The sequence below is a fragment of the Coffea arabica genome, chromosome 2c, assembly GCF_036785885.1.
Source record: "Coffea arabica cultivar ET-39 chromosome 2c, Coffea Arabica ET-39 HiFi, whole genome shotgun sequence".
Taxonomy (NCBI): Eukaryota; Viridiplantae; Streptophyta; class Magnoliopsida; order Gentianales; family Rubiaceae; genus Coffea; species Coffea arabica.
Genome location: NC_092312.1, coordinates 1,456,852 through 1,482,307, shown reverse-complemented (window position 1 = coordinate 1,482,307; position 25,456 = coordinate 1,456,852). Strand labels below are relative to the sequence as shown.

General features: G+C 36.4%; 2 protein-coding genes across 10 annotated transcripts; one reads left to right on the top strand and one right to left on the bottom strand.

The window, feature by feature from the left end:
* Positions 1 to 1,699: 1,699 nt before the first annotated feature.
* LOC113724904 (probable protein phosphatase 2C 76) lies at positions 1,700 to 8,786 on the bottom strand. Of its 5 annotated transcripts, none has more exons than XM_072073326.1 (10): positions 8,649 to 8,786; positions 8,225 to 8,277; positions 7,586 to 7,887; positions 6,526 to 6,653; positions 5,773 to 5,871; positions 5,473 to 5,631; positions 4,567 to 4,653; positions 3,769 to 3,860; positions 2,245 to 2,319; positions 1,700 to 2,113 (listed from the first exon to the last, which is right to left on the bottom strand). In XM_072073326.1, the coding sequence occupies exons 3-10, from the start codon at positions 7,843 to 7,845 to the stop codon at positions 1,955 to 1,957; spliced, it is 1,059 nt and encodes a 352-aa protein (XP_071929427.1). In that variant the 5' UTR covers positions 7,846 to 7,887; positions 8,225 to 8,277; positions 8,649 to 8,786; the 3' UTR covers positions 1,700 to 1,954. The 5 variants fall into 5 exon arrangements, with proteins under 5 accessions (XP_071929427.1, XP_071929428.1, XP_027103590.1 ...); XM_072073327.1 differs by having other exon boundaries at positions 7,586 to 7,881; XM_027247789.2 differs by having other exon boundaries at positions 8,503 to 8,771.
* Positions 8,787 to 16,861: 8,075 nt separating this feature from the next.
* On the top strand, positions 16,862 to 24,998 carry LOC113724903 (cyclic nucleotide-gated ion channel 1). Of its 5 annotated transcripts, XM_027247788.2 has the most exons (9): positions 16,862 to 17,235; positions 18,320 to 18,472; positions 18,957 to 19,524; positions 20,018 to 20,230; positions 20,585 to 20,868; positions 21,731 to 21,842; positions 22,221 to 22,457; positions 22,912 to 23,614; positions 23,895 to 24,998. In XM_027247788.2, the coding sequence occupies exons 2-8, from the start codon at positions 18,444 to 18,446 to the stop codon at positions 23,605 to 23,607; spliced, it is 2,139 nt and encodes a 712-aa protein (XP_027103589.1). In that variant the 5' UTR covers positions 16,862 to 17,235; positions 18,320 to 18,443; the 3' UTR covers positions 23,608 to 23,614; positions 23,895 to 24,998. The 5 variants fall into 5 exon arrangements, with proteins under 5 accessions (XP_027103589.1, XP_027103587.1, XP_071929424.1 ...); XM_027247786.2 differs by lacking the exon at positions 23,895 to 24,998 and having other exon boundaries at positions 22,912 to 23,783; XM_072073323.1 differs by lacking the exon at positions 23,895 to 24,998 and having other exon boundaries at positions 17,223 to 17,359; positions 22,912 to 23,783.
* Positions 24,999 to 25,456: the final 458 nt, after the last annotated feature.

The following is a 25,456-nucleotide window of genomic DNA, read 5'->3' as shown; positions in this document are numbered from 1 at the left end:
TTTTTTCGACAGCGATAATATTTGTATAATCTAATCTATCTTATTCTAGAGAGAGGGGAGAATAGGAGTCTAAAGAGATTGTGTAACGAGGGGAGTCTAAAGAGATTATGTAACGGGCTAACAGGTATTCAAATTTGACTTAGACCAAAGGAGTGTTCTAACACCATTTTTAAATTTTTTTCACTGCAGGTGGGGTTCGAACACCCGACCTACTGTCTAAAAAAGGACTTAGTCTATTTTTGGTGGGCATTGAGCCAAAGTTGTGGTTAAATCGCAATCCTTGTTTTTTTTTTTTTTTGGCAATCGTCATCCCTACTTCTATTCCTACTCTTACTCTATCTTAATCTAATTATGAGGAGACTCAACTAGACTTATGGGGGACCAATGGGGACAGAATCACCATCGGACCAGACGAGTGTGTGGATTTTTTTGAAGAACCACAATTCTGGCAAATTAGTGGGAGACAAGGTTCGAACCTTGCCTCCCACCCCACAATCGCAATCCTTGTTGGAGAGGCGATTTTGGTGTCATGAGGAAAGACACGGCAATTGATCCCCGGCATGTGCGGAAGCAAAATGCTTGTTCTCACTCTCAACTGATCGCACATGCTAAACATATGACATATATTAACTACCAACAATCATGCAGAGCTAACCGAATAAAATTCCCAGGCTAATTCAGACTGAATGGCATATCAGCAAGATTGACTTGCTTAGGAATTTTCTACATGGACTTAGGAGCCGTTTGGTTCGAATTCCAAAATCACTATCACTATCAGTATCATGAGGTGATCAATGATAATTGAGTGTGTTTGGACAACCAAATAATGGCAAAAAATTATTTGCTTACAATACAAATACAATTTTCAACACACATTTTTATCTTATCAATTACCTTTTTATCTCACATATCCTGTAATATGAATTTTTATCATATCACAGTGTGGTCAATCAGTGATAATGGATTTTCATCATATCATAGAGTGGTCAATCATAATAGGCTTTGATGAAAACCCATAATGTGTTTGTTAATGTGCAATGAATCTTACGGTCAGATGATTTTGCTTAGGAATTTTCTACATTGACCTAGTGTTTCTCGAAACAGAAAACTGAAACTCTCTTATTACAAAGTGTCAAACAAATAGAAACTTGGAGGATGATCATATTTACAGGCGCTTGGAAGTTTCTGTCGCACCCCTATTAAATTGAGTGCCATCCGTATTTTTGTCATTTAGTTTTTTTTTTCATACTTTTGCCATTTAGTTTAAAAGAGGTGTATGAATTGCCACCATTCATTCAGGTCTAGGGCCATGATTTATTATGTCATAGGCTAAGCACCAAAGCAGGAGGCATTCACCCCCTGCATTCAAACGTCCGGCTCCGATCTGTTATCAGCTCCTATGGGCCTATAATCGGTTTATAACAGGACAGCCCAGACGTGTTCTCCAGCTGTCAGACGAAACCCATTTCCACATGAGCCACCAAATTTTGGCCCCAACAAATTGTGGGCTTGGACTTGATTAGCCCAGCTTCCTTTACAACGCCAACACACGGGATCTCCATGGGCCCAAAACTGTAAGAAACTTCGTGATCGACCGGTTCCAGGTTCTTTAGTTTTCGTTTCCCATCCTTGCACTTGTTTTGATGATGGGGCTAGAAGGGGCCTATGTTCTAGATGCATTTCCGCTATAAAACACGAATAACAATCAATGGGAAGCAAAAGATAAATACACAACCGAACACAGAAAAATTTCTACTGAATTTGAATTACATTACACATCCTATAACCAACCAGACAAGACATACATCGCTACAAAGCCAGCATGCCTTCAAAAACCAATGAATGAACAAATCACTGCCTTGCCGATCTGCACATTCAGCAGTTATAAACCGGCAGATTCCCATACTGGAATTCTAAACTGCAAGGTACTGCCCATGTCATGTCAACAAATTCTTCAGTCACGCTGGGATTCCTCTGATTCTGCCTTCTTATGGTGAAACTTCACAACAATGCATGTGATGTTATCAGCACTTCCCCGCGTAAATGCAGTCTCTGTCAACTTTCTAGCAGCTGCTTCTGGTTCCTCTTCTGCTCGTGCAAGTGAAACAGCGTCCTGGCACATCCAAAAGACAACAATATTGAAAAAGGGGGTGGGGAGGGGCAGGTTAGGTTTCCCATCTTTCAGATTTCACTTTTATATATAAAACATGAAGAAGAGCCGCAAACACCGTAATCACAACCAACCTCATTAGGAACAACATCCCATATTCCATCACTTGCAAGTACAAGCAATTCTAATTCTTCATCAACCTCCAAGTCCTGAGAAGTAATCAAACAAAAAATTCAACCAAACTAATGTTACAAGTCATTTCAACAAAAGAAAGCAAATAATTATACAGCTTTTATCTTCTGCTTTTAGCACTTTTCTAAAACCTTCCCCCCCCCCCCAACCACCACAAAAACTGTAAATAGAAGTAGATTTGGTCTCCTCAATCCAATGCCTGCTTCTTCCCACCACAAAAAGAACTGAACCAGTGTTACTATTCGTGATTTAGCACAAGTATAATGGTCAAGCTTACTGAAGGAAGGGTGTCTGTTGTCTAAGTTAGAAAAGTTCTGCTTCTTTGTGTCGACATGCTGCTTCAAATTATTCCCTGTACTAGTAATCTAAGTATGCCCAATGCTAGAAAGAAGTTCCAATTAAAAAATAAACAGAGGGTGAGAACATGGCCATGAAGATATATCAAGTGGGACGAAGTCCGGCAACTGCATGCAGAAAGCCAAAACAGTTTTGCAGATCACGTCTAATGCTTTGTTTCAGTAAGAAATATGCCAAGGTAAGCAAAATAAAGGAAATAGCCAAAAAGGGACAAGCCAATTCCAAATTCATAGTGTAACAGTATAAATCAACAATTCTACATGCATGGAAACCTAATGCAAAACATTTAGTGCCATAAAAAGGTAAGAACAAAGAAAGAAAACAAATTCAGTCAGATGTAACACTACCATACTAGTGTGACAGGAATCTAAGTAAACTCGCTTTGACATGAACTAACTTCAAACCAAACAAAAAAGCATAAAAATTTCATGTGAAAACTTATTTCCTAGTTGACACAGGATGCATATACAACACATGCAGTCAGACTCAGGCATTTCATTATCATACGTACCTTACACTACAAAAGAGAACATAATGATACATGCAACCAAGCAGTTGAGTGCGTCACAAATTTTCTTTGACAGGGACGCGCTGCTCGAAAAAGTACCATCAATACTGCCAGGGGAAATATTATTTGGGTCACGGTTGGAAAGACCCTATGACTCAGTCATATCTAGTCAGCCGCTGTTGTCAAGATTTCATACTACTACTACATGGATTGGGTTCTCACAAATTAGAAAATACTGATAGAATATACTCTCTTAACCTTCAGACTTATGTTGCATATGCAAGGTGATCATTAGCTAATGGAGTGAAACTTCTGAAGCACGAAACAATGAAAATTCTTTGGCACCCTATGATTTAGCATCATTTAATCTATAAGTTGCTTTCAGCATAACTTTAATGATTCGTCCTAGTCCAACCCAAAATGGACTATAGGCCTGGAGTAAGTATTATGCTCAGATCAATCTCAAAATGAAATATTTGAAGAGTTGCTCTAATATAATTCCCACAGAATGGCTACAAAAGATTGCCGTTGATTACATCTTCCAGATCATGCCATTTACAACCAAGAAGTCCACCTCCACTATTGAAACGGCACAAAGTACCTGTATCTCGGGTTCAGCCACCACAAATTGTTTCAGCATCCGGTTGCCAAAAGCACGAGACATTGCCAATACACCTCCAACCCTCCAAGTACCTATCGATCATTCGAGATAAACTGTAAACTGGCAACAACTCAGAAGCTGATGACATGCATTCAAGATTTTCCCAAGCATGTGTAGCTAGGGCTTAAAGGTTCTCTCCAAGTATGCACTTATCAATGCTCCAAGAAACTACTTCACCTTTAATCTCAGATTACATATCAAAAACAAAAAATTGGATGCTAAATTGAATTTGTAAAGCCAGGGTAGCTATCATAGATTTCCATGCAAAATGTAGATTTAAAACCTTATTTTGGTGCAGATGATTACCCATCAGTAGCAGGATACCAATCATAGAGCTTCATGAAGAATCTAGGATTAGACCTTATTACTGGTAAAGGTAAACTCATCCATCACAAGTTTCAAAAGCCTATTTGTGGAGTTATCTTTTCAAGTATCCCAAAACTTCTTGATGAAAGCAAGAAACAATTCAAAGGTCTGATAATCACAAAGGGTTCAATCGCTTAAGATCCATCTTGGTTGACTTCAAACACCACCATCATTTGACATCTGAGTTTGCTAACTACAAAAGATTCAATAGCAATGTTACATCAATTCACAAGTACTTATAAACTAAGATTAGGAATAGTCTAATTTATTCCCACATATTCTACTATATACCTTCTCAAATTAATGTCCACGGTCTTGTATTTTGCAAAATTAACAGCTAAACATAGGATAAATGCAAAAATTGGGCCTCACCTGCCCACATGACTACACCTCCAGCACTTTCAATTCTCTTCCTCTCGTCACTCCGGTTGGGTTTATGATCCTCAGAGAGAGGAATTGCTGTGAGGCAGTAAAATAAAGATAATATGAGAAACTAGCAGGGGGAGGCTAAATTTCCAAGAGTAATAAAGTGACACAATCACTGTTATTGTAGTCCATGAATATGAAGAAAGACAGCAAATTAGTAAGTGCCCAAATAGCTTAAACTCATTTACTACAATATAATGATTCACTCCATTAAAATGAAGTCAAGAGCTAAGGATAAAGTTAATTTCATTACTATTCTTCCTCAACAAACCATTTCTTGTAGAAGGGAGACAAGAACAACGAACATAACAATAGTCGCTCCTGTATGACATTAAAAATTTCCCATAGAAAATTTAAACTTTATGCATTTTTCAAAAACTCTCCACAAGAACAAAAAGAGGCCACTTTATAGACACTCATTTTCCCCCTCATACCCTACAGAAAATCAAGGAACCTGATTTGAAGTAACCAAACTGCATATCTGTATACCAAATTTCTGGCATGATAACTAAGGCAGATACGTATTCTTTCAGCATCAGCATTTAAAGGAAGAGACACTCTACTTCATAAATCTCTGACATAATTGAACTATCTAGTTACCATAATTAACGAGTCAACCATCTATTTACCATACTATCTCACACCGTACTTCAGCAAGAAACTACTTTAATGCTGCTAATGACTTCCTTGCAAACCTTTATGGTACATTCTATCTTTCCCTAAATCAGTAAAATATTAGCCTCATCAATGCACCAAAAACATCAAATAGGCAAACAGCACTCGTAACCAGTAGTTGAAAATCTTAAAGGCTATATTTCCTAATCAAGCATGAAGTGCATAACTAGGAAATACCTCTCCCAGCTTTGGATATTATAGTTCGAGAATCTCCAACATTGGCCACATATAAATGATTGCCAACTAGAACTGCAGTTGAGGCAGTAGAACCATCATCTCTGAAAGTATCTTTTTCGGATTCCAAAAAGTCCACGTCAGTCCGTTGATAAGTCTCACCTGCAATTTTATGGTGTATTTAAACATTTCTCATGGAATGGCATCCAAAATCATAGACAACAAGGTACATGCCCTAACTATCAACAAGATTAAAAGAACATTGTGAAAAACAGAAACTACAAATAAATTACACCAACTCACTTATAGCCAGTTTTGTGTTCGCTATGAATTCTGGATGTTTCATAAGATTTTCAAAAAGATGTTCCCTCAGAAACTCAGCTGCACGAGAGCCCCCATGACCTGCAATAACCAACCACAATTACAGCGGAAAAGTAAGGATGTTATAGGTCATGTCCTTGTAAAGGTACAGGCAAGGACAAGCATAGGATTTGGTCTTCAACAAAGAAGCAGGTAGCATTAAATCAGAGACCTGTCTGGCTGTACCAATGTTCATGAACGGACAATATTCTATTTGCAGAAGGAAAAAAAAATATTGAAGTTGAAAAAAGAGTTAGGTTTTGCGAACCCTGCAGTCCAGCACTACTAGGTGTCAGTCATCAAGTGATTCAACTAGATTTTAAAGTGAGTCCATTTAATGCTTTAAACTTCCACAGAGAGGATTATCATATATCTGCTTCCAATTAACCCAACAGAAAATTCAACCCACTTGACAAGAGAAGTATAGTTGGCTTTAAAGACCTTCATGTGTATAAACTACCTCAGATCCATATACGGCAACAGTTAGTCTGACAAGCTAAGATTGCACTTCTTTTCTAATTATGTGATTCACTCTAGTCGCCACAAAATCATGAAGACCTTTCCACAAACATTATCATATTACTCTGTAGGTGCCTGTAAGTAGATCAAGCAGTTCATGCCAGAAACTGAAATTTCAACATGTATTTTGATAAAACTGTCAATAATCTCAAACTTGTGATGAGAAAAAAATCTAACCATCAAATATTCCAAACAAACACACTGTTTGCCCATCAATTTTTGAAGTCTTGATGTCATAGAAATCCTCCATGCTAGCTCTTTTGCCTCGGAAACTTGAATATCCACAACTGAGTCTTCCATCCTCGCTGCCACTCAGAATGACTGGAAGTAAGTCTCCGCATAGACATATACGTGTAAATGAATACATAACATGCATATTTATCTACATAACCAGAGAGTGAAGATTTCATCAACGCCATATATGTGACATCATGCCCAAGTCTAGCAGACCTATAAGCAAATATTATTGAAGAAACCAGCAGATAATCAGAAGAAGAGAAATTTTTGACACTGAGGAGACATAAGCAATTACATTCAAATATTGAGTGCTCTAAGTCAGATGCAGCAGGAGCATTTCCAAGTTAACTATCCAATTCCAATGGCTAAAACTAGATACATCTCAGTACATACTTAGGAAGCCAAAAAGGCTGGCCCCCATCATCAATACAAGCAAACAATGCACCTTACTGCATTTAAATTATAATGAGAATGAATATCTTTAGCCATGCCTCAACTAGTAGTCCATATACGGAAATTAAATGTAAGATAACATCTTTATAATCCTACTCTTACTTGAGAACTTGCTCATCTATTAACTAGCACCTTCCCAAAGCTTATGACTACCTTTTTATTTACTGAGACATAATACACATTAGCAACAAAAACCAAAAACCTTCCCAACTGATGAATCATGGGCCAGTTACACAGACCTGCCATGACACATCCGAATATACTGCAAAAAGTTCTGTACGCATGCAAGAATAAATCTGTAATGCATGTTTGTATAACACGATGACCCGAATCAAGGACCAAGAAGTTCAAGGGCCTCAAGAACGTCTAAAGTAACAATCAATGACAATTTGCAAATACAGCAGGAACATCAGCTAACAATGTTGCCCAGCCTTACAGGAAAAGTTTTCTTATTGACATGCCAGCATTATAATGTCATTTGAATCTTCTAAAAAAAGAAAGATAAAATAGGACAACATTTTAAGCATGCTAGAAAGCTGAATCTCACCTCTTCCATCCTCCACTAGCATATCCACCATCATCGTCCTTCTCGGGGAAGACGTCACCAACGGGTCCTCCTTTTGCAGTTGCACCAGTGTCCACCATCATCTTTCTTCTTGTTGAAAATTTTAACTCCTCCAGATAACTAAAGCGCCCGGCAGCATTCAACCTTCTCCCACCCCAATTGCTTAAAAGCTTTCCTTCACTATAACTCCTTATTTTCCCACCTTGAATAACCACAGACCTCAACCAGTTATTGCATAACATCTAAAAGATTTACTCCCTTCGGCTCTGTCACCAATTCTGAACCTAATTCACAAAAGAATAAAATTCCTTTTTAGAACCCCAAAAAAAAAAAAAGAGGAGGAGAAGAGCATTACAAAAATTAATCATTGATATCTTTTTTTTTTTTTGATCAACTGATTAGCTGCAAAACGTGAACTTTGATATCTTGTTTCCGATAAAAATCAATAAAAGTTTCTTTTCCCCCTTTATGGGCTATTATCAGCCATGCAGAACAATAGTAATGCTGATTCAATCAATTTATTTCAAGAAATCCATTTGATCATTTTCCTAGCAATAAAAGCTAATCAACTATAATTAAATAATACGGAGATAGCTGAAACGGATACGGATCGGATCTTACCGTCAAGGAAGTTGAATCGGCGAGCCCAGGGAGAACATCTTGGTATACGGATCCTATACATAACATAAATACCTCAAAAAAAATCACCACGGAAATTTAATTAATAGAAAAGATAATAAACTCAGAATTTTCTTCTTTTTTTTTTAATGCGTAGAAGTTGCAGCCGGAAAGTTTCGGTGCAAGAGTAATCAAATGAATCAAAGAGTGAATATGTGGGAGATCCGAATCAGAGATTCGAATTTGAAAGGAAAAGAAAAAGAGAAAAAAAAAAACCATACCTTGAATTAAATTATTAAAGAAAAAGAGATAATAAGTGCTTATTATAACACAACAGCGCTTATAAGTTATGGCTTTTGATTCCCATTTCGTAATTCGTATGGAATCGGATTAAATGAATGAAATGTTTCCTCTTTCCTATTTCTACCTTTTGTTTTTTTTCGTCTTTTTCGTTCTGGGTGAGGAAGTGGCGAGATAGAGAGTGAGGAAAAAAAGGAGGGGACTGGCAGAGAGACGCCTTTTTTGGGGGCCCCGGGTGTCTGGGGTCTGTAGCTCCTAAAGCTCGCCACCGAAGACGATTTGGTTACGCCCCCGTGCACCCGACCGTTGTTTGGGGTGGGATCTCATGCGATGCACCTGATTTCCTTTTGAAAACCCAAATTCTTAATTATGAGTTAATTGCAGTCAGTCCCCGCAAGGGTTTACTTTGCCCTCTAACATATCGGGTTTGTTTGGATTGAGCATTATTTTCCTAATTTTATTTACTTACACCATTGTTACAATTTTTAATATATTTTTTTATCTCACATATATCACGTTATAAAAAGTGTTACAGTAAAAATATCCCAAATAATTTACTATCCAAACAAACCCGATCATTTAATCACTTCACCCCATAGATTAACAGTGATGAAGGTAACTAACTGCTCTATCGATGGACTTTGAAGTTAGCGACTGCTATTCATCCCTGTAAACTATTATGACTTTTGTTACATTTTGCCTTCTTAAAGAATTTTATACTCAATTTACCTCTTCGTTCATGTTTAAGGAAGAAAGTATTATTTTGCTTACTTTTATTTTTATTTTCCCTTTTATTTATTTTATCTCTATTTTTTTTACTATTTTAGTATATTTCTGTTTTTAACCATTTTGTCTTGCCACTAGTAAGCAATGTATTATTGTTAACAATTGATTAACCGCATTTAATTTTAAAATTAGATACTCTTTATAACACAAGTAATATGCCTTTTATGTTAGTCTAAAATTTAATTTCCTTAATTTTATCTATCTTGTTCTTTTTTCTTGCCAAAAGTTGTTTATTATTAATTTTCACAATTAATAAATAATCATAAACGCCAATTATTGTTGGTTTTAGTTGGTTTGTTGCTTTTGGTTTAAAAATCAAGGATATTTAGATACATATAAAAAACTTAAAGCTTGTGATTAATCAATTTCTTTAAAAAAAAATTCCAACAAGGGAAGGTTGGGACTTAAAAAGCGGGGAAGAGGCAATGAAAACCTTAGGTTGTATTTTGATTGCATTTTTCATGATTTTTCATGAAAAAAATACTGTAGCGATTTGATGTATGTGAGGAAAAAATGTAATAGGGAAATGTGATTACGGAAAACAACGTAATTTCCAACGGAAAGTTGCAATCCAAACAAGACCTTAACCTTACTCACTAGATTAAGACCTCATCGGCACTTGTGATTAATCAATTGCTACTAGTAATTTAATAGATTTGAAGTGACAAGAATGAACGGGAAAAATAAAATAAAATAAAATCAAAGAAAAAAAGAGAGGGTGAGAAAAGAAATAAAAAGTGAAAATGAAGGAAAAAGAGAAACAAAAAATAATTAGGAATAAGTGATATTAGCACTTCTATAAAATGTCCTATACACTCTATTCTTTCTTTTTATAATGCGAAGAGATAACATTACCTGTCAGCCAATTTCATCTATTCTTTTACTATTGCAATTTCCTTTAGGCTCTCTAGAACCATTAATTGTTAGTTGCTCTGACGGAAAAAAATTTCTTCCCTAACTTTAGACCAAATTCCTTTTTTTGTCTTTCTCTTCAGTGTAAAAACCCATGATCTTTCTCTCTAAATGTATGTTTTATAGAAATAGCAAAAAATAAAAATCATGAGGGCCTAATTAATCACATAGAACTGGAGAAAACCTAAAATTAATATTGTGAACACCACTAATTTAAAAGAATTCTCTAAATATTATCTTCAATCTTTCATAGGTAATGTGTTTCAAGATTGATATTTTTTTTGTGTCTTTCACTTATATCTTTCATAGGTAATGTGTTTTTTTAATTAAAAGCAAATATGTTCAAAGCAATTCATGAATATACACTTCAACACAAAAAATTAACCGTTTTGACTGGGGATCCTCGTTTAAAATAGTTGAAGATTGACAAAAATAGAATATAACATATTACAGAACACAAAGTTAATTTGCTATATTATGGAGTGTCTGAATTTTTTTTTTTTTTTATCATTTGCTTAAGTACAATTATTGGGTAAATGGCTTGTAATTTATTTTAGACAGCAAAGTGCAAATAGGGTCATAATTCATCGGATAAACTGCAAATTAAAGTCTTTTTTCTTTTATGGTAAAAAGCAAGGGTAATCTTGGAAACTAGACATCTAGTGACAATCAAACGTGATTTTGACTGATACCGGACAAAGTGTCTAAAAGATAACATTTATTTGAGAGTCAAAATGGTCCAGGCACCAAATGTTTGGGGCTTCGTTGCAATTAACTCTTAAGTATAAATTACTGAAGCAACCACGTGGAAGGCCATGATTGAGCGCTGCCATGAGCAGGCTAGTGCTCGCACTTTTTTAGTCTTGATTGTTGGTGGCAATTGATGGAGGAGGAATTTTGTGCTCCGAATGTTAAAACAAATGATAGAACACAAAGGGAACCCAAAAGAGAAAAAAAAAAATCCCGATCTCAGGAAACAAAATGGAGAGGAGATTTTGTTCATAAATGTTCAAGAACTTGCTCATATTCACTAGCCTTCTGCTTAATGCAACTTAAGGTGTAGAGAATATCCGCTAATTAATTGTTGGTATGAGACCTATATGACCGTCTGGAGTCTCGTTGAATTAATAATAGCAAATATAAAGAAAATGTTTAGTAAGTTTTCCTAAAACATAATTTATCATTTAATAAGTACTTCCTCCGTCCCACTTTGATAATTCTGTTTCTTTTTTCACACACAATTTAAGAAAAAGTAATTAACTTTGTTAGAAAAGTAAATTTAGATTGCTATTTTTCTAAAATACCCTCACATTAAATATGGTACAACTTTATGGGAACTTGAATTGATGGTAAAAAAAGAATCAACTCTTATTAAATGTGGTAGATTTATAGTAACAACTACTTACTATAAGGGTATTGAATAAGGGTATTTTAGAAAAATTAAAATATAACTACATTCTTCAATTGAAAAGTGGACTACAATTTGGGACAGATGAAAAAGGAATATATGACTATCAAAGTGGGACGGAGGGAGTATGGATTTGTATTTATTATTGTCTCCTTGCATTTAGTTGCACTTTTCAAAAAAAAAAAACTAAAATCCCTCTAATCTTAGAAGGGATTTGTACTGAAAACAACCCATTAGTATATTACTTGATGCTTAAATAGCATAACCATGCAATTGGATCATTACGTTTTACACCATGGGATGGAACCTTAGCTGGCTAGCTGTGTTAGTATATATAATAGGTAAAGAACCCATGCATTTCCATTAGAATTCTGAAGCCATGGTTAAAGAAGTGGCAATTAATGCGACATCTGAAACTCGATCAAGCAGGAATTAAACCAGCAGATAGATGCCGGCGGTCGTCTTCCTCCATGCAATCCCCAGCAGCAGAGCCGTTTCGGTTACTCGTCGACTCTGGTCGTCTCGTGGCTTAATTGTGCTGTGCATGGCAGAAGCGTCGCAGTTGTTCCCATTCGCTTCTTGCTGCAGTCGATCAGCTCCCAAGTATCTAGTTGAAGAAATGCCATAGCAGTATCAAATCAAGCGCTGAATAATACTCTCTATTTTTAGAGCGACACACTAGCATCCTTGTTGGCATTTTATTATGCCTTGCGTAATGAAGCAAGTGTCCAGCTCACTTTATTGCATTCCGATCGATTGAAACATAAGCACGATGTAACAGTTAAATTTTTTAATAAAAATATTCCACATGCACACCAACACGACACCATAACCTTTTTATATTTGAGGTTTCAACGATTGCAGACAATACCTTGTAATTTTGATAATTACACCTACCTCCCTTACTTGCCTGAAATTTCTATCTAAGCCTTTCGAAAAAAAAAAAACCAGATATATACTGGGTGTGTTAGGATACAAAAATTATTTTATTTGTATCATAAACACATTTTTAACTGTCTTCAGATCATAAAAAATGTTATAGTAATTATTTCAAATAATATTTCAAAGAAAATTATGCCTAGCAAAAAGATGTGATGCAAACGACATTCCAGTAGTACTTGAAGATGGTTTTTCCTTGACTAATTAATGCTTACCCAAAAAAAAAAAAACCTCCTCGAATTGTAGGATATTCTTTTTTATTTTGAAAATGGCAACGATTTCATATCACTTGAAATAATAATTACATATAGCCTTTTGGTTGACTTATGAGTTAGGAGTCCGATATGTGGAAAGAAGTTGGTCTTAATTTTCTGCTAAATGTGGGGATATGAACGAGTCTAATTAAGTCAGTGTTCAAATTTATTGGATTATTTGATAGAGTTTGAAATTTTGTTCAAACTTGATTTGTTTAACTATCGAGCTATATTCAAATGAACTTTGAGTTTTTTGCTTATAAATTTCAAATTTGTGCTAATCAAGCCAATTTTGAATTTAGCGCGAACAGTTATTGAATGCAAACTATTATTCAAGTTTTGTTTGATTAGTTGGTAAATAAAATTTGAATAAGTTCTTATCGCGGCAAACCTGATTCAAGTATTAGTTTGGTTCGTCTTTCAGCGCTAGCCAACATAAATTAGTTATTTCTGAAAATCTATGGCTCGATCATTTCTTAAATTATGGTCTTATCCCAAATTTCGTTTATCTACTACTAGTACTAACGATGTCGTTAATAAAGCAATATGTATAGGGAAATCAAATTCCATTACTAAGACAATTAGCTTTGTTAACGACTTAAAAATAAAAAATAAATTATGGTCTTATCCCAAATTTCGTCTATGCTTTCGAAAAATGACACCATTATCTTTTTCCGTAAGTTTAGAAAATGACATCCGAAGTAAAATATTGAAGCGCAGGAGTATAATCGACATCAGCTGCCAACCAGGTTTTGATAGAGAAACTACTTTGACAATTACTACGACAATTAACTTTGTTAAGGGCTTAAAAAGGGGAAATTTTTTTTGTTGATGGGCCACCATGAACATAAATAACAAGGACTGACTTGGGTTTGTTGAACAGGAAAAAGTTTTAATGTTGCATGAGTTTTGTGGAAGTCAATCATGAAATTAATACTATCTAAAAACCGCAGATTGTAAATTTATTTCGACAAAAAATCAAAAAAGAAAGATTGAAAGAAAAGAAAAGGTGTTGAGTGAATTAATTTCCTACATTGGATACACGAGAAACACGCACGAGTTTAGCCAATCGGAGAGGGTTTCATCGGGAGGATTGAAAGCAAATCATGGCCACGTCTGTGAAGTGAATTTTTTGGATGTTTGTTTAAAACTTTATTATATCTTACTGTATAAGTTGCAGAAAATTGTTTTGAAACTTATAAATTTTTGAATATTTTAAAGTGTATAATTTAAAAATCATGAAAATTTTTTGATGTTACCGTAAATAAAATTGTTAAAAAACTTGTGACAGACAAACTTTCTTGCCAAACAAGGTCAATGGTTTGCATCGAAAAAAAAAAAGAAAAAAATCGAAAAAAAAGACAAAGCAAACTATGGGTCGGTTGAAATAAGTTAACATTAAACAATTAGTAGTATACTACTTTAGAAAATGAAAACGCCAAACAAAAAAAAAAAAAGTGGGGACAAAAACATTTACTAATAAAAAATAGGGCTAAATGCAGAAAACTCCCATGAACTTTCATACCAGTTGCACAATACACCCCGAAATATGTTTATACATACTTTGTACCATAAAAAAACGGCCGTTCACACATTTCACGGTAAAACAAAGCGTGTGGCTTGCACTTTCTATTCGTTGAATTTGCTGACAGAATTGCCCTCTTTCCAACTAATATAAACGTTTCCCCCACACAAACTCACAAATTTGTATTGTATCGTTGCCTCTCTTATCCCATAACTACTTTTCATCATATGCCCCGATAAATGTACTGCGTAAATACGTCACGTGTCACCAAAATTTCTTTCAAATCTTAAGTTAAAACTCAAATTCAAGTTCGAATTTGATAAAATTAAGTTGAACTCCACTCAATGAGGTTAAAATTTTATTAAACTCGTTTGCAACTTTATTTACAACAAAAAAGGAAGACATATTTCAGTTTTTTTCTTAATGGAGAAATTTTTTTTTTTAAAAAAAAACATAGTGACCTTTTTTAATATAAAACTCATGAAATTTTGGCTTAACAAAGAAGCTTCTTTAAATTCAAAATATAAAACCATGCTGTTGAACGAACAAGATAAAGAAAAAAGGGTAATCCGTACCTATAATGTTGAAAAAACAAAAAATGTCTGTTATATTCTTGTGAGAAACACCCAAACTTATGTTTGTTCTTTCATTTCCTTTTTCCTAAGAGTAGCAACATACCTCAATTTAGTCTTATTAACGTTTTATTGGCCTGGTTATAATTTTTTTTCTTGCAGAATATGAAACCAATTTTGCTAAGCTGGTTTGGAATTTGGAGTTTTAGTTTATACTTCATGCTACATTGTAAAAATGAAAAATGAAATTATTTACATATTTTCCTTTTTACCATGGTAAAGTTCATTTTTACAGTTTCATAAAATCCAGCAACAGACAAAATCACACCTCACACATAGTCACACACTCCACACTGCCATTCTTAATGCATTTTTTACTTTCCAGTCCTTCTATCTCCTCCTCTTCCTCCACACTCCGTCCCTTCCTCATTACACCTTAACAAACCCCATAAAACGTAAATAACCACCATCAACATCACTGGTCGCCCGCCCTAATACAGCCATTCCTACTCCTCAAACATGACAAGACTAAAACCCCATGTAGCATTTTCCCTTCCTTTTCTCTTTAGCTTCTGCTTCTTTAAGCTCGACGCCTTCGAAAACCCAGATTTAGCTCCGCTCTTAGCCTTCAAGTCCTCCTTAGACTACTCCAACACCTTCTCTCAATGGATCTCCAAAATTGACCCATGCATGTGGCCAGGCGTTTCTTGCCTTCGTAACCGGTTTAGCCGCCTTGTTCTCGAAGTCCTCAATCTCAAGAACTCCTTTGAACCCCTCACTCGCTTAACTCAGCTCCGAGTTCTCAACCTCAAATATAACCATTTCTCCGGCCCCATTCCTAACCTTTATCGCCTTCACAGCTTCTTCATATGATAGTCACTGTTCCACCTCCGAATCGTCCGCCCCACCACCCAACCCCGACCCGTTTGAAATACCTCTCAAACTCCGGCACCTCAGTCGCCTTTCTTAGCCCCGTTCGGCTGGCGGACTCAGACTCAGCGAAACCCTCCTGAGCAAAATACTCCTCCAACTCCTCGTACATCCCCGAGTCAAGCATTTCGTCAACTCGCTTGTCTAGGTACTCGTTGAGAATGGGTAGTGAAACGTCTACCCATAGGAAGCAGCAGCTGTAGCGAAGCTTGGAGGACACTGAGTTAATCGCATTGGACTTGTCAAAGACGTCGGTCTCCGAGTTATAGTGCTTCACCAGCAGGGAGTAGATGAAGGAGTTGGACCCGCTGACGATGAGCGGGAGGTTTCGCCTAGAAGTTATATGCGCAATGGTTTTTGGAGCAAGTTCGCGGAAATCGGACAGGGTGAACTCAGTTTGCCTTGTACTTTTTGCCCGACACAATAGGTTTGATTGGGATGAAGGGTGCTCTTGTCAATTCAATTATTATCCGAGGATAAAGTTGACATTTGTGTGATAAAGTAAACGGTGCGTAAAGATTCGGTACTTTTTAGTGGAGCCTGGGTGTAAAGTGTGTATAAATATATTTCGGGATGTATTGTGCAACGGCTATGAAAGTTCACGGGATTTTCTGCATTTAACCCTAAAAAATAATAATAACTTTGAAAAGTCACGAGTAAGAGACCCACAGCAACCCCCCAGCCAACGGGCACCACCGTTTGCGTCTCGTAAGTCGTAACTTTACTTGCGTGGACTCATAACGCTAACACGACTGGGTAATCGTAACATGGGCTGTCCGCTCCAAGGTGGAAATTTTTACCAGAGAAGAAGATAATATGAAAATGAAGGAGCATCCCATCCATAAATCATAATCCTCCAATCAAATATCTTTTGCACATTCTACTGTTACTACTCTACTGCTGTTTCCATTCTCGTACGTATGCTGCCTGCTAGTACTACTTTTAGAAATAGTGGTGGCACTTATTTATATATATATATATATATATATATGTATATATATAGAAGAGGAGGGGCGAGTTAAAGAAGCAAAAAGATACTAGTATACTAAAAGAACTCCAGAGAGGAAAGAAATATCCAAAACCAAAAAATTCGGCCTTTAAGCAAGTTGTTGATATTCCAACATCCCAAAGCCCTATGCCCTGGTCAACATTTGATTTGATCTTCATTTCTCTCTGCTCACTATTGCCGTCACCATCATCATCTGCAAGCAACTGTCTTCCATTCACATAACATTTCTGGGAAAGAAAGATATTACCAATATATAGGCCAAGTTGGAAGGAAGTCTCCGCGAAGCTTCTTCTGAAATTGGACCGTCTTCTTCTTGTCCGTGGTCGTGGATTGCAGCATATTCTCTGTCTGCAATACAAGTTTTTACTAGTACTATTAGGTAGGTAGTGTTTAGATTTTTTTCCTTCTTTGATTTTGAGTGGTATCTGTTGCACACTTGATTCTGCTGCCCAGGGAAAAGCAAAGCGACAACAAGCTTCAACCGCTCTGCTTCTTTGTTCAGAGTCGGTATTTGTTTTCTCTGTGTTTTTCTTGGTTTTTTACTCAGAACTCTTGCACCTTTCTCTACTTGTGTATTATATCTCTTTCACTTTTGTTTTGAGTATATTTTTATTTTGAGTTTTGCGGATTCCATGAATATATGCTTGCTTTTCATTGATGATTTCTATTTACGATTCCATTTGTTTTAACTCAATTTGTTAACTTATTGTATTTTAGAGTGAAAGATTGATTCTTGTTGTCTGGCAATCTAATATGCACAATATTGTGAGTAAAGACTGCATTTTTTTCCCCTTTGCTTTTTTAGCTTTCTGGGTTGTTTTTGATGTTCTGGCTAATGGCTGCGCGTAAAATATTTGGTGAAAGCTTTTAGAAATCCGGACTTGACCTGATTGGTTTTAATTCTTGTACTTCATTAAACTCCGATAGTTTCCTATTTGTGTTTGAATTTAAGAGAACTTTAGGGTTACAAGACGGAAAAAGACTAAAAAGGAAATGTTAGTTTTAAAGTCTTTCTTGAAATGAACTTTAGGTTAGCTATTGCAAAACGAAGTTCTTTGATAATTGATATAGTGCTGTATGTCTAAGGTTCCACCCATTTGGGATAATTTGCATGCCATTCTACAAATTTTTAACTACTATATTTTTCATTTTTCATCTGCTTTTTCACGCTTCCACTTCATTTTCACGTGCACTTATTTCATCAAATCAAGTTAACAATTATATTTTTCATTTTTTCTTCAGACCACGTGATGTGATTTTTTTTACCACGTCATGTAATTATTCACTGACATATTGAGTTTTCTCAATTATGTTGATAGCTTGCTATTTTTGGGGTAAAAATGTGATATTAGACGTTGCAATTTTCAAGTTGTTTTGCATATGATATATAAAGCTACAAATGTTCCTAACTTGCTGTTTGACAAAATGGTTATAATCTTATAAAGGTTTTGACATCGTCTCAGGGTTCTGGATTTTGCATGCTTTCTTTCTATCAATCACAACTTTTACATCGAGGACTTCTTAGTACCTATGAGAGTTCTGAGGTTGATTATGCATTGATTCCATTTTCACACGTGAGCTGGAGCTATGAATCACCAGCAGGAGAAGTTTGTTAGGTTGGTTGAGCCTTATCTCATTTACTTCTAGTTCTATGATTTTTCTTATTTCTCCAGGTAGCAGTTTTCGTACTGGTTGGTTTCTTCTTGGTTATAACTTCTCAAAGAGGCAAAGAATCAATAGGAGGCAGGAGAGCGTTAGAAGAAGTCGTAGGATATTTATGTTAAGAAGAGAAATGGTTCAGAGATCCCCTTTCCCTATGTAATTTGCTTTCATGGTATCATGATTTGCAACTAGTTAAAGGGTGCGATCATCACCAGTTTAAGTAGGAATACTATGTTATCCTAGAGGTTTATAGCAATATTGAGATAAGTTCTTTATTTGCAGATAATTTGTTAACCCGATTTTGAGTTCCTAGAGGCTTTGAAAGTGGTTTTGAAATGATCAAAAGCTTAGAGCCAAACTATTTTTCAAAGTCTCGGACTTATCAACAAATTTTATATTTAGATCTGCGGTATCTTTCTAAATTAGTCCTTTATACAGGTTCCAGGGTTGGGAATCAATTGCAGGCTCAGAAGGCCAATATGCCAGTAAAGATGTTCTTCATGTTGGAAACTTTAGAACAAAAATAAACTCAGTCTCTGACAAATCTTGTGGAGGCTTTGAGAGTGGCTCTGAAAGGATCAAAAGTTTTAAAGACTCATTGCGATCCTGTTCATTAACTAGCCTTGTGCCTAAAGGCTTCCGATCTAGCAACAGAACTCTTGATCCACAAGGCCTGTTCCTTCAGAAGTGGAACAAGATATTTGTACTCTCGTGTGTGATTGCTGTCTCTTTGGATCCCTTGTTCTTTTACATTCCAGTGATTAATGGCCATAAAAAATGCCTTAGTTTCGATAAAAAGTTGGAGGTCACAGCAAGTGTTTTGCGTTCTTTCACGGACATATTTTACCTCATTCATATTATCTTTCAATTTCGAACTGGTTTTATTGCCCCTTCTTCCCGTGTTTTCGGGAGAGGTGTCTTAGTTGAAGATTCATGGGCAATAGCAAAGAGATATCTATCATCCTACTTTTTGATTGACATTCTTGCCGTTCTTCCACTGCCTCAGGTAAGAGGGATTCTTTTAATGTTGACTATGAGCAGGTTAGGCAGTAGCTCATTGTGGAACTTATATACATGGGTTGAATGAGTAAAAAGTTCTTGTTATGTCTTTGGTATGATGACATTGGAGGTGGTAATGGAGTTTATTATTGGCCGTCTTGTGATCTCATTTTTGTTGTTAGTAGTCTGAATGCTTTTGTGTGCTCAGGAAGATAGACTTCGAGTCATGAATTTCAGTTAGATGGACTTTATGCTAGGAAGCCTTTTTAGAATGCTTAGTTGACCTTCTGTCGTGTGTCATAAAGTATACAGTTTATACTGCTCTGTGTGTGTGTGTGTGTGTTTTTTTGGGGTGGGTGCAAATGGGATGTCTTTTTTGTAGTGAATTTTAAAATGGTGCTAATTCATGGGACTTGCAAGTTAATTTTTTAAATTAAAAACCTTGTCTTGAATAGCTTGAGATGTATGAGTGGATCCTAATCCTGTTGTCACCTTCACAGGCTGCAATGTTGATTGTTATTCCTCGGATGAGGGGTGCAAGATCTTTGAACACAAAGAATATGTTAAAGTTTGTTGTGTTCTTTCAATACATACCAAGGGTTCTTCGTATTTATCCACTCTATAAAGAAGTCACAAGAACTTCTGGTATACTCACGGAAACAGCATGGGCTGGAGCTGCATTTAATCTTTTCTTATACATGCTTGCCAGTCATGTAAGTTCTGTAAGAAAAATTCTTTTTGTTGCTCAAGTTATTCTTTTTCTTTACATGCATTGAACAAATGCAAGTTTTTACTCAAACCTGTTTTTCTTTTACTATTGGTGCCATTAAAATAGTTTTTTCCCCCCGAAATGTTGTGTTTGGCTTTATTTTAATAATCTAATCCAAAGTGAAGCTTATGGCTGTACATTTTCCTTTCCTGTGTGTTTTTAAGTTTAAGTAATGACGAAAAAGTTACAGCATGAAAATTTAGACGCAATCACTATCGGTTGTCCTATTCTGTTTTTTAGTTTTGTAGTTTACTTGTACAATCACCTTCATTTAATGATTCACTTGTCTGCTTTTCAGGTTCTTGGAGCCTTTTGGTACTTGTTTTCAATAGAACGTGAAACCACTTGTTGGCAGAGTGCTTGTGGAAATCAGACTGATTGCATTCATGCATCACTCGACTGTCTTGATGATCACTTACGATTTAAACAGTTTCTAAATGATTCCTGCCCCATACAAACACCAGATACCACACGTTTTGATTTTGGTATATTTCTCAATGCCCTTCAGTCTGGTATAGTGGAATCAATGGATTTTCCTCGAAAGTTCTTCTATTGTTTCTGGTGGGGCCTCCAAAACCTGAGGTACTGCCACTGTAGTTTCTACTTTTCTACTTAAAAGTTCAGTGTGAATGTCAGATCTTCGGATAATAATATGAGAGCTAAGGCAGCATCCCTGGAAAATGTTGGCATTGGCTGTGTTTCACAATAGTATGGTGCCACTTTGGCTGGAGCATTTCTAGTTTGATTGCTTTCATCTCCATCGTTGTCTAATCTATTAATGGTGCCTTAAAAGGAAATCAAATTCGCCATTGGTCACTTTGGTCTCTGACATTCGTTTTTATGTTTTGAGGAACAGAATTTTTGAAAGAATAGTATTTGTTTCTTTTTATTTGTAATCTTCTGGTTTATTTGTTTCCATATCTGTCTTGGTCTTGGAAGAAAGAAAGATGTCCAAACTCCCCTCCCCCTCCTCTCTTTCCTCCAAAGCTTTCCGTTCCTTCAAGTGTTTGCTTTCTTTTCTGCTATGGTATGTCCTAACGGAAGTTCCTTTGTCTAATGAGGCCCATGCAGCTCAGGAGTTATTTGTGTTACTTAAATATAGCCCTTGAAATTCTTGTTTGGAAAGAAACTTTGGGAAACATTTTACTATTTATTTTGGTTTCTGTTTTTTTCTCTCTGTCCATTTTGTGAAGATTTCAATTAGATTGTTTCTTATTATAGCTTAATATCTGGTGTTCAGCTTGGTCTTCCATATTCTTCTTTTTATTGGGTAATTCATCTTGAAATTTACCTTGTGCTGGGTTTAAAATATTTGATTTAAATGGGTGTTGTATTATAATGTTGCTCTAATTGCTGCATGTCCTGAAACTTATCTTAGTTTAGTGTTTGTATTCTATTTATAACTTCTAATTTAGCATTACATATGTTGTTTTGATATCTGCAGTTCTCTTGGTCAGAATCTCAAAACAAGTACCTTTGTCTGGGAAATTTGCTTTGCAGTCTTCATTTCCATCTCTGGTTTGGTGTTATTTTCATTTCTCATTGGAAATATGCAGGTGAAGGGATTACCCATGTTTTTGAGTTTTAGTTGTTAAAATTATTTTTTGTTGCATAACAAGCTCTTGCTTAAAACTGGTAGCAGCTGATATTCTTTGATCATTCAAAATCCCAAGAGCCGTGCCTTTTTTTTCCCCTGAAATTGGTTTACCAGTTCAAGGCTTGGTTTGTTGAATGTGATCTGGGACAGTTTCCACTGAAAAGCGACTTTAGGCTGCATGTCTAGTTTTAGTTTTTAATATATTTTGTAGTACATCGTTTTAGCTGAAGGATTTCTAATTTATAAAAAAAGGAAGTCGGTTTCTGGAAACATTGATCTTATGACTTTTGGGTACTTGTTCTGGGTCCTACTGACTAGAAACACTTATATGCAACAGGCATATTTGCAGTCTACAACATTAAGATTAGAGGAGATGAGGGTAAAACGACGAGATGCGGAACAGTGGATGTCTCATCGTTTGCTCCCTGACAGTTTAAAGGAGCGGATCAGGCGATATGAACAATATAAATGGCAGGAAAATAGGGGTGTTGATGAGGAAAATTTGATTCAAAACCTCCCCAAAGACCTCAGAAGAGATATCAAACGCCACCTTTGTTTGGCTCTGCTAATGAGGGTTAGTTCTTGTCTTTTGCTTTTTTATTCCTTTAATTTCATTTTCTTTCCCTTTCAGAATTAGCATCCTGTCTATCATGAATTTGTTGTGGCATCAAGAAGAAAGTATCGTTCAACTATAAGCTTCCTTTTTTCCGACTTCACCATTTTTAGTAGTTTTTTTCCCTTCCAAATTCTCAGCTAAGTTATCTTAGCTAAAATTTTCCACGGACATGTTTAAATGTATTCAAACAACTAGGAAATTCATTTTTTGTTTCAACTACTAATTTTTTTCCAGTTTTGGACACCGTTGAGTAAAAGAAACTATACCTGATTTTAACTAATACCTGGCAGTCTGTTATATTTCCAATTCCCCCCCCCTTTTTTTTAATTAATCTCAAGATGCTCTTATATCGATTAGCTGCACTAGTTAACTGCCACCTTTTGTTTTGCCCTCTTTATTGTTTACTATTAAGGTTCCAATGTTCGAAAAATTGGATGAACAACTCTTGGATGCATTGTGTGATCGTCTTAAGCCAGTATTATACACCGAACACAGCTTCATTGTGAGGGAGGGTGACCCAGTTGATGAGATGTTGTTCATAATGCGGGGCAAACTGCTAACTGTGACCACCAATGGAGGAAGGACTGGCTTTTTCAACTCTGATTATCTAAAAGCTGGTGACTTTTGTGGAGAGGAGCTGCTTACTTGGGCACTGGACCCCCATTCATCATCTAATCTCCCAATATCAACTAGAACTGTTCAAGCTCTCTCAGAGGTCGAAGCATTTGCTCTAATAGCAGATGATTTGAAATTTGTGGCCTCACAGTTTCGTCGACTACACAGTAAGCAACTTCGCCACACTTTTAGGTTTTACTCTCAGCAATGGAGGACATGGGCAGCCTGTTTTATACAGGCAGCATGGCGCCGCTGTTGTAGAAAGAAGCTAGAAGAATCTCTTCGTGAAGAAGAAAATTGGTTGCAAAATGCATTGGCAAAGAATGAAGGGAGTTCACCCAGTTTGGGTGCCACTATCTATGCCTCAAGGTTTGCTGCTAATGCGCTTCGTGCTTTACGACGCAATGGTGCTAGGAATTCAAGGTTGACAGAGAGAGTGCCACCAATAATGCTTCAAAAACCAGCAGAGCCTGATTTTACTGCTGATAATTAGGTAGAAGGTAATATTGTTTGGTTAAAATGTATATTTGGGGCTTTGCCACAAATGATATTATGTTGTATATGCTTCATATTTGTTTGGTTAATTGTGTATGTTATGTTGTATATGCTTCATATCCATGCAAGGGTAATTTTTCAAGTGAGTGAGTAAGAAATGAATGATTTCCAATTTTCCTCTTTGTTTTTTAAATATTTTCAAGTTATCAATATCGAGACAAGAATGATGTAATGGAACCATTGATGACATCAATGTATTGATAGAAATGTGCATTTATTTGCCAGGAATATCATAAAGATTCAGAATAATATCATGCATGAAGATGAGACAGCTGTTTGAGAAATTTCTCAGCGGGATCACAGAATAAAGTTCTCCTTTTACCTCTGCAGAGGGACACCTCTAAGATTCTGTGCAGTGTTGAAATGGCTTGGAGTATATTTCTCCATTTGTTCAACATGATACAAATTGCAATGCCAAAGCAGAAAAATATTCAGCCATTAGTGCATTTGAAGCGACTAACAGAATAAAATTCAAAAGAAAGAATGACGAGAGTCAGAGAAGCAATTCAATGGGGGCATGAATGGAGCTTGTTTTAGTATAGGAGGCTTCACTGGATAGTGTTTCACATGGGAAAGTTCTTGTAGGCACTCCTGACTTGATGAGCGACTCCAGAACCGGGCAAATAACTGGCACAAGAGCATCACTGCAGATGGACAGGATACCTTCTTGGACATCTGCCAGGTCATCCCGGCTCCACTCCGATGCAAGATCTCCTCTTCCAATCATAATGCCCAAGGATTTGGCATTTTCATTGCCTCCATAAGCAAAGAGGGCAAATTCTCAAATCTACCTCTTGTTTCATTCTTCAGACACAGCACCATCTTCCAAATTTTATGCCTTGCAAGCTCGTGGCACAACATGAGAGCATCACCAGCATCTCGGACAAATGAGGACCCCGTGATGTCAGCATCACAAGCAACGGAGTCCAGACCCATGAGATCCTTTGAAGTTAGACATTCACATTGCAAATTACTCCTCGGGACATTTACAGCTTTCTCTAAGCCAAGGTCTAGTTCGCTTTGTACCAGGATGAATGATCGAAATAACTGTCTCCTGAGTGCCGGTTCTTTTGACATCTATCTTGCCTGCTGTGCGACCAACAAGATGCTGACGAAGCTGAGCTAGTGGCTTGCAAACACACAACAAGAGAGACCCAGGATCGGGGCTTGTCCTCCGGAATGACTCTTCACTCTTTTTTTTGTTTTTTTTGTCATTGTCACTTTAGCTATATTATCCTAATTTAGGGAGATCTAACTGAGCTTACGGGTGATCGATGAAAACTGAACCACCGTCGAAAATGGAAAAGAGAGATTGGTTATCCTTGAAAACGGAAATGGGCCAGTATTTATAACCCAATGGACCAGTACGGATCGCGAGGAAACGAACTACTTCAATGTCATAGGGTGAGCCGTAGGTTAGGTCTTATGCCAGTTGCTTCATTGAGAGGGCTCTATTTCTTGGCCTTCTATTTCCAGATAGTGGACAAGATTTGCGGCAGGCATCAAATTCGTTAGGGTAAAAACATCATTAGTGGTTGCACATGTTAGTTAACCGAGGCAAATGCAAGGTTGCTGAGTTTCTGTTACATAAATTGTGTTTGCAACAAAATGCCCGAGCTTGGTTAAAGGTTACGGCCCCAATCTTGAGCATTTTTGACAGTGCAGCTACAAAACTCAATTAATTTCTGTCGGGAAAAGCTTTAAATATAGAAGCATATATCGGATGACACAAATTTAATTTTGAAGCATCCTCATTCCTCTATGGATCATGGTTCAAAGTCGCGGTC

Bases quoted from the DNA above. Each gene is read 5' to 3' on its own strand.
- LOC113724904 (XM_072073326.1), bottom strand. From the start codon at position 7,845: ATGTTATGCAATAACTGGTTGAGGTCTGTGGTTATTCAAGGTGGGAAA. The intron at 4,654-5,472 runs GTATTTCCTAGT...ACTGCCTCACAG, and splicing joins AATATCCAAAGCTGGGAGAG to CAATTCCTCTCTCTGAGGAT. The intron at 2,320-3,768 runs GTACTTTGTGCC...ATTACTTCTCAG, and splicing joins TGGCTGAACCCGAGATACAG to GACTTGGAGGTTGATGAAGA.
- LOC113724903 (XM_027247788.2), top strand. From the start codon at position 18,444: ATGAATCACCAGCAGGAGAAGTTTGTTAG. The intron at 20,231-20,584 runs GTAAGTTCTGTA...TCTGCTTTTCAG, and splicing joins TATACATGCTTGCCAGTCAT to GTTCTTGGAGCCTTTTGGTA. The intron at 21,843-22,220 runs GTGAAGGGATTA...TATATGCAACAG, and splicing joins TTCTCATTGGAAATATGCAG to GCATATTTGCAGTCTACAAC.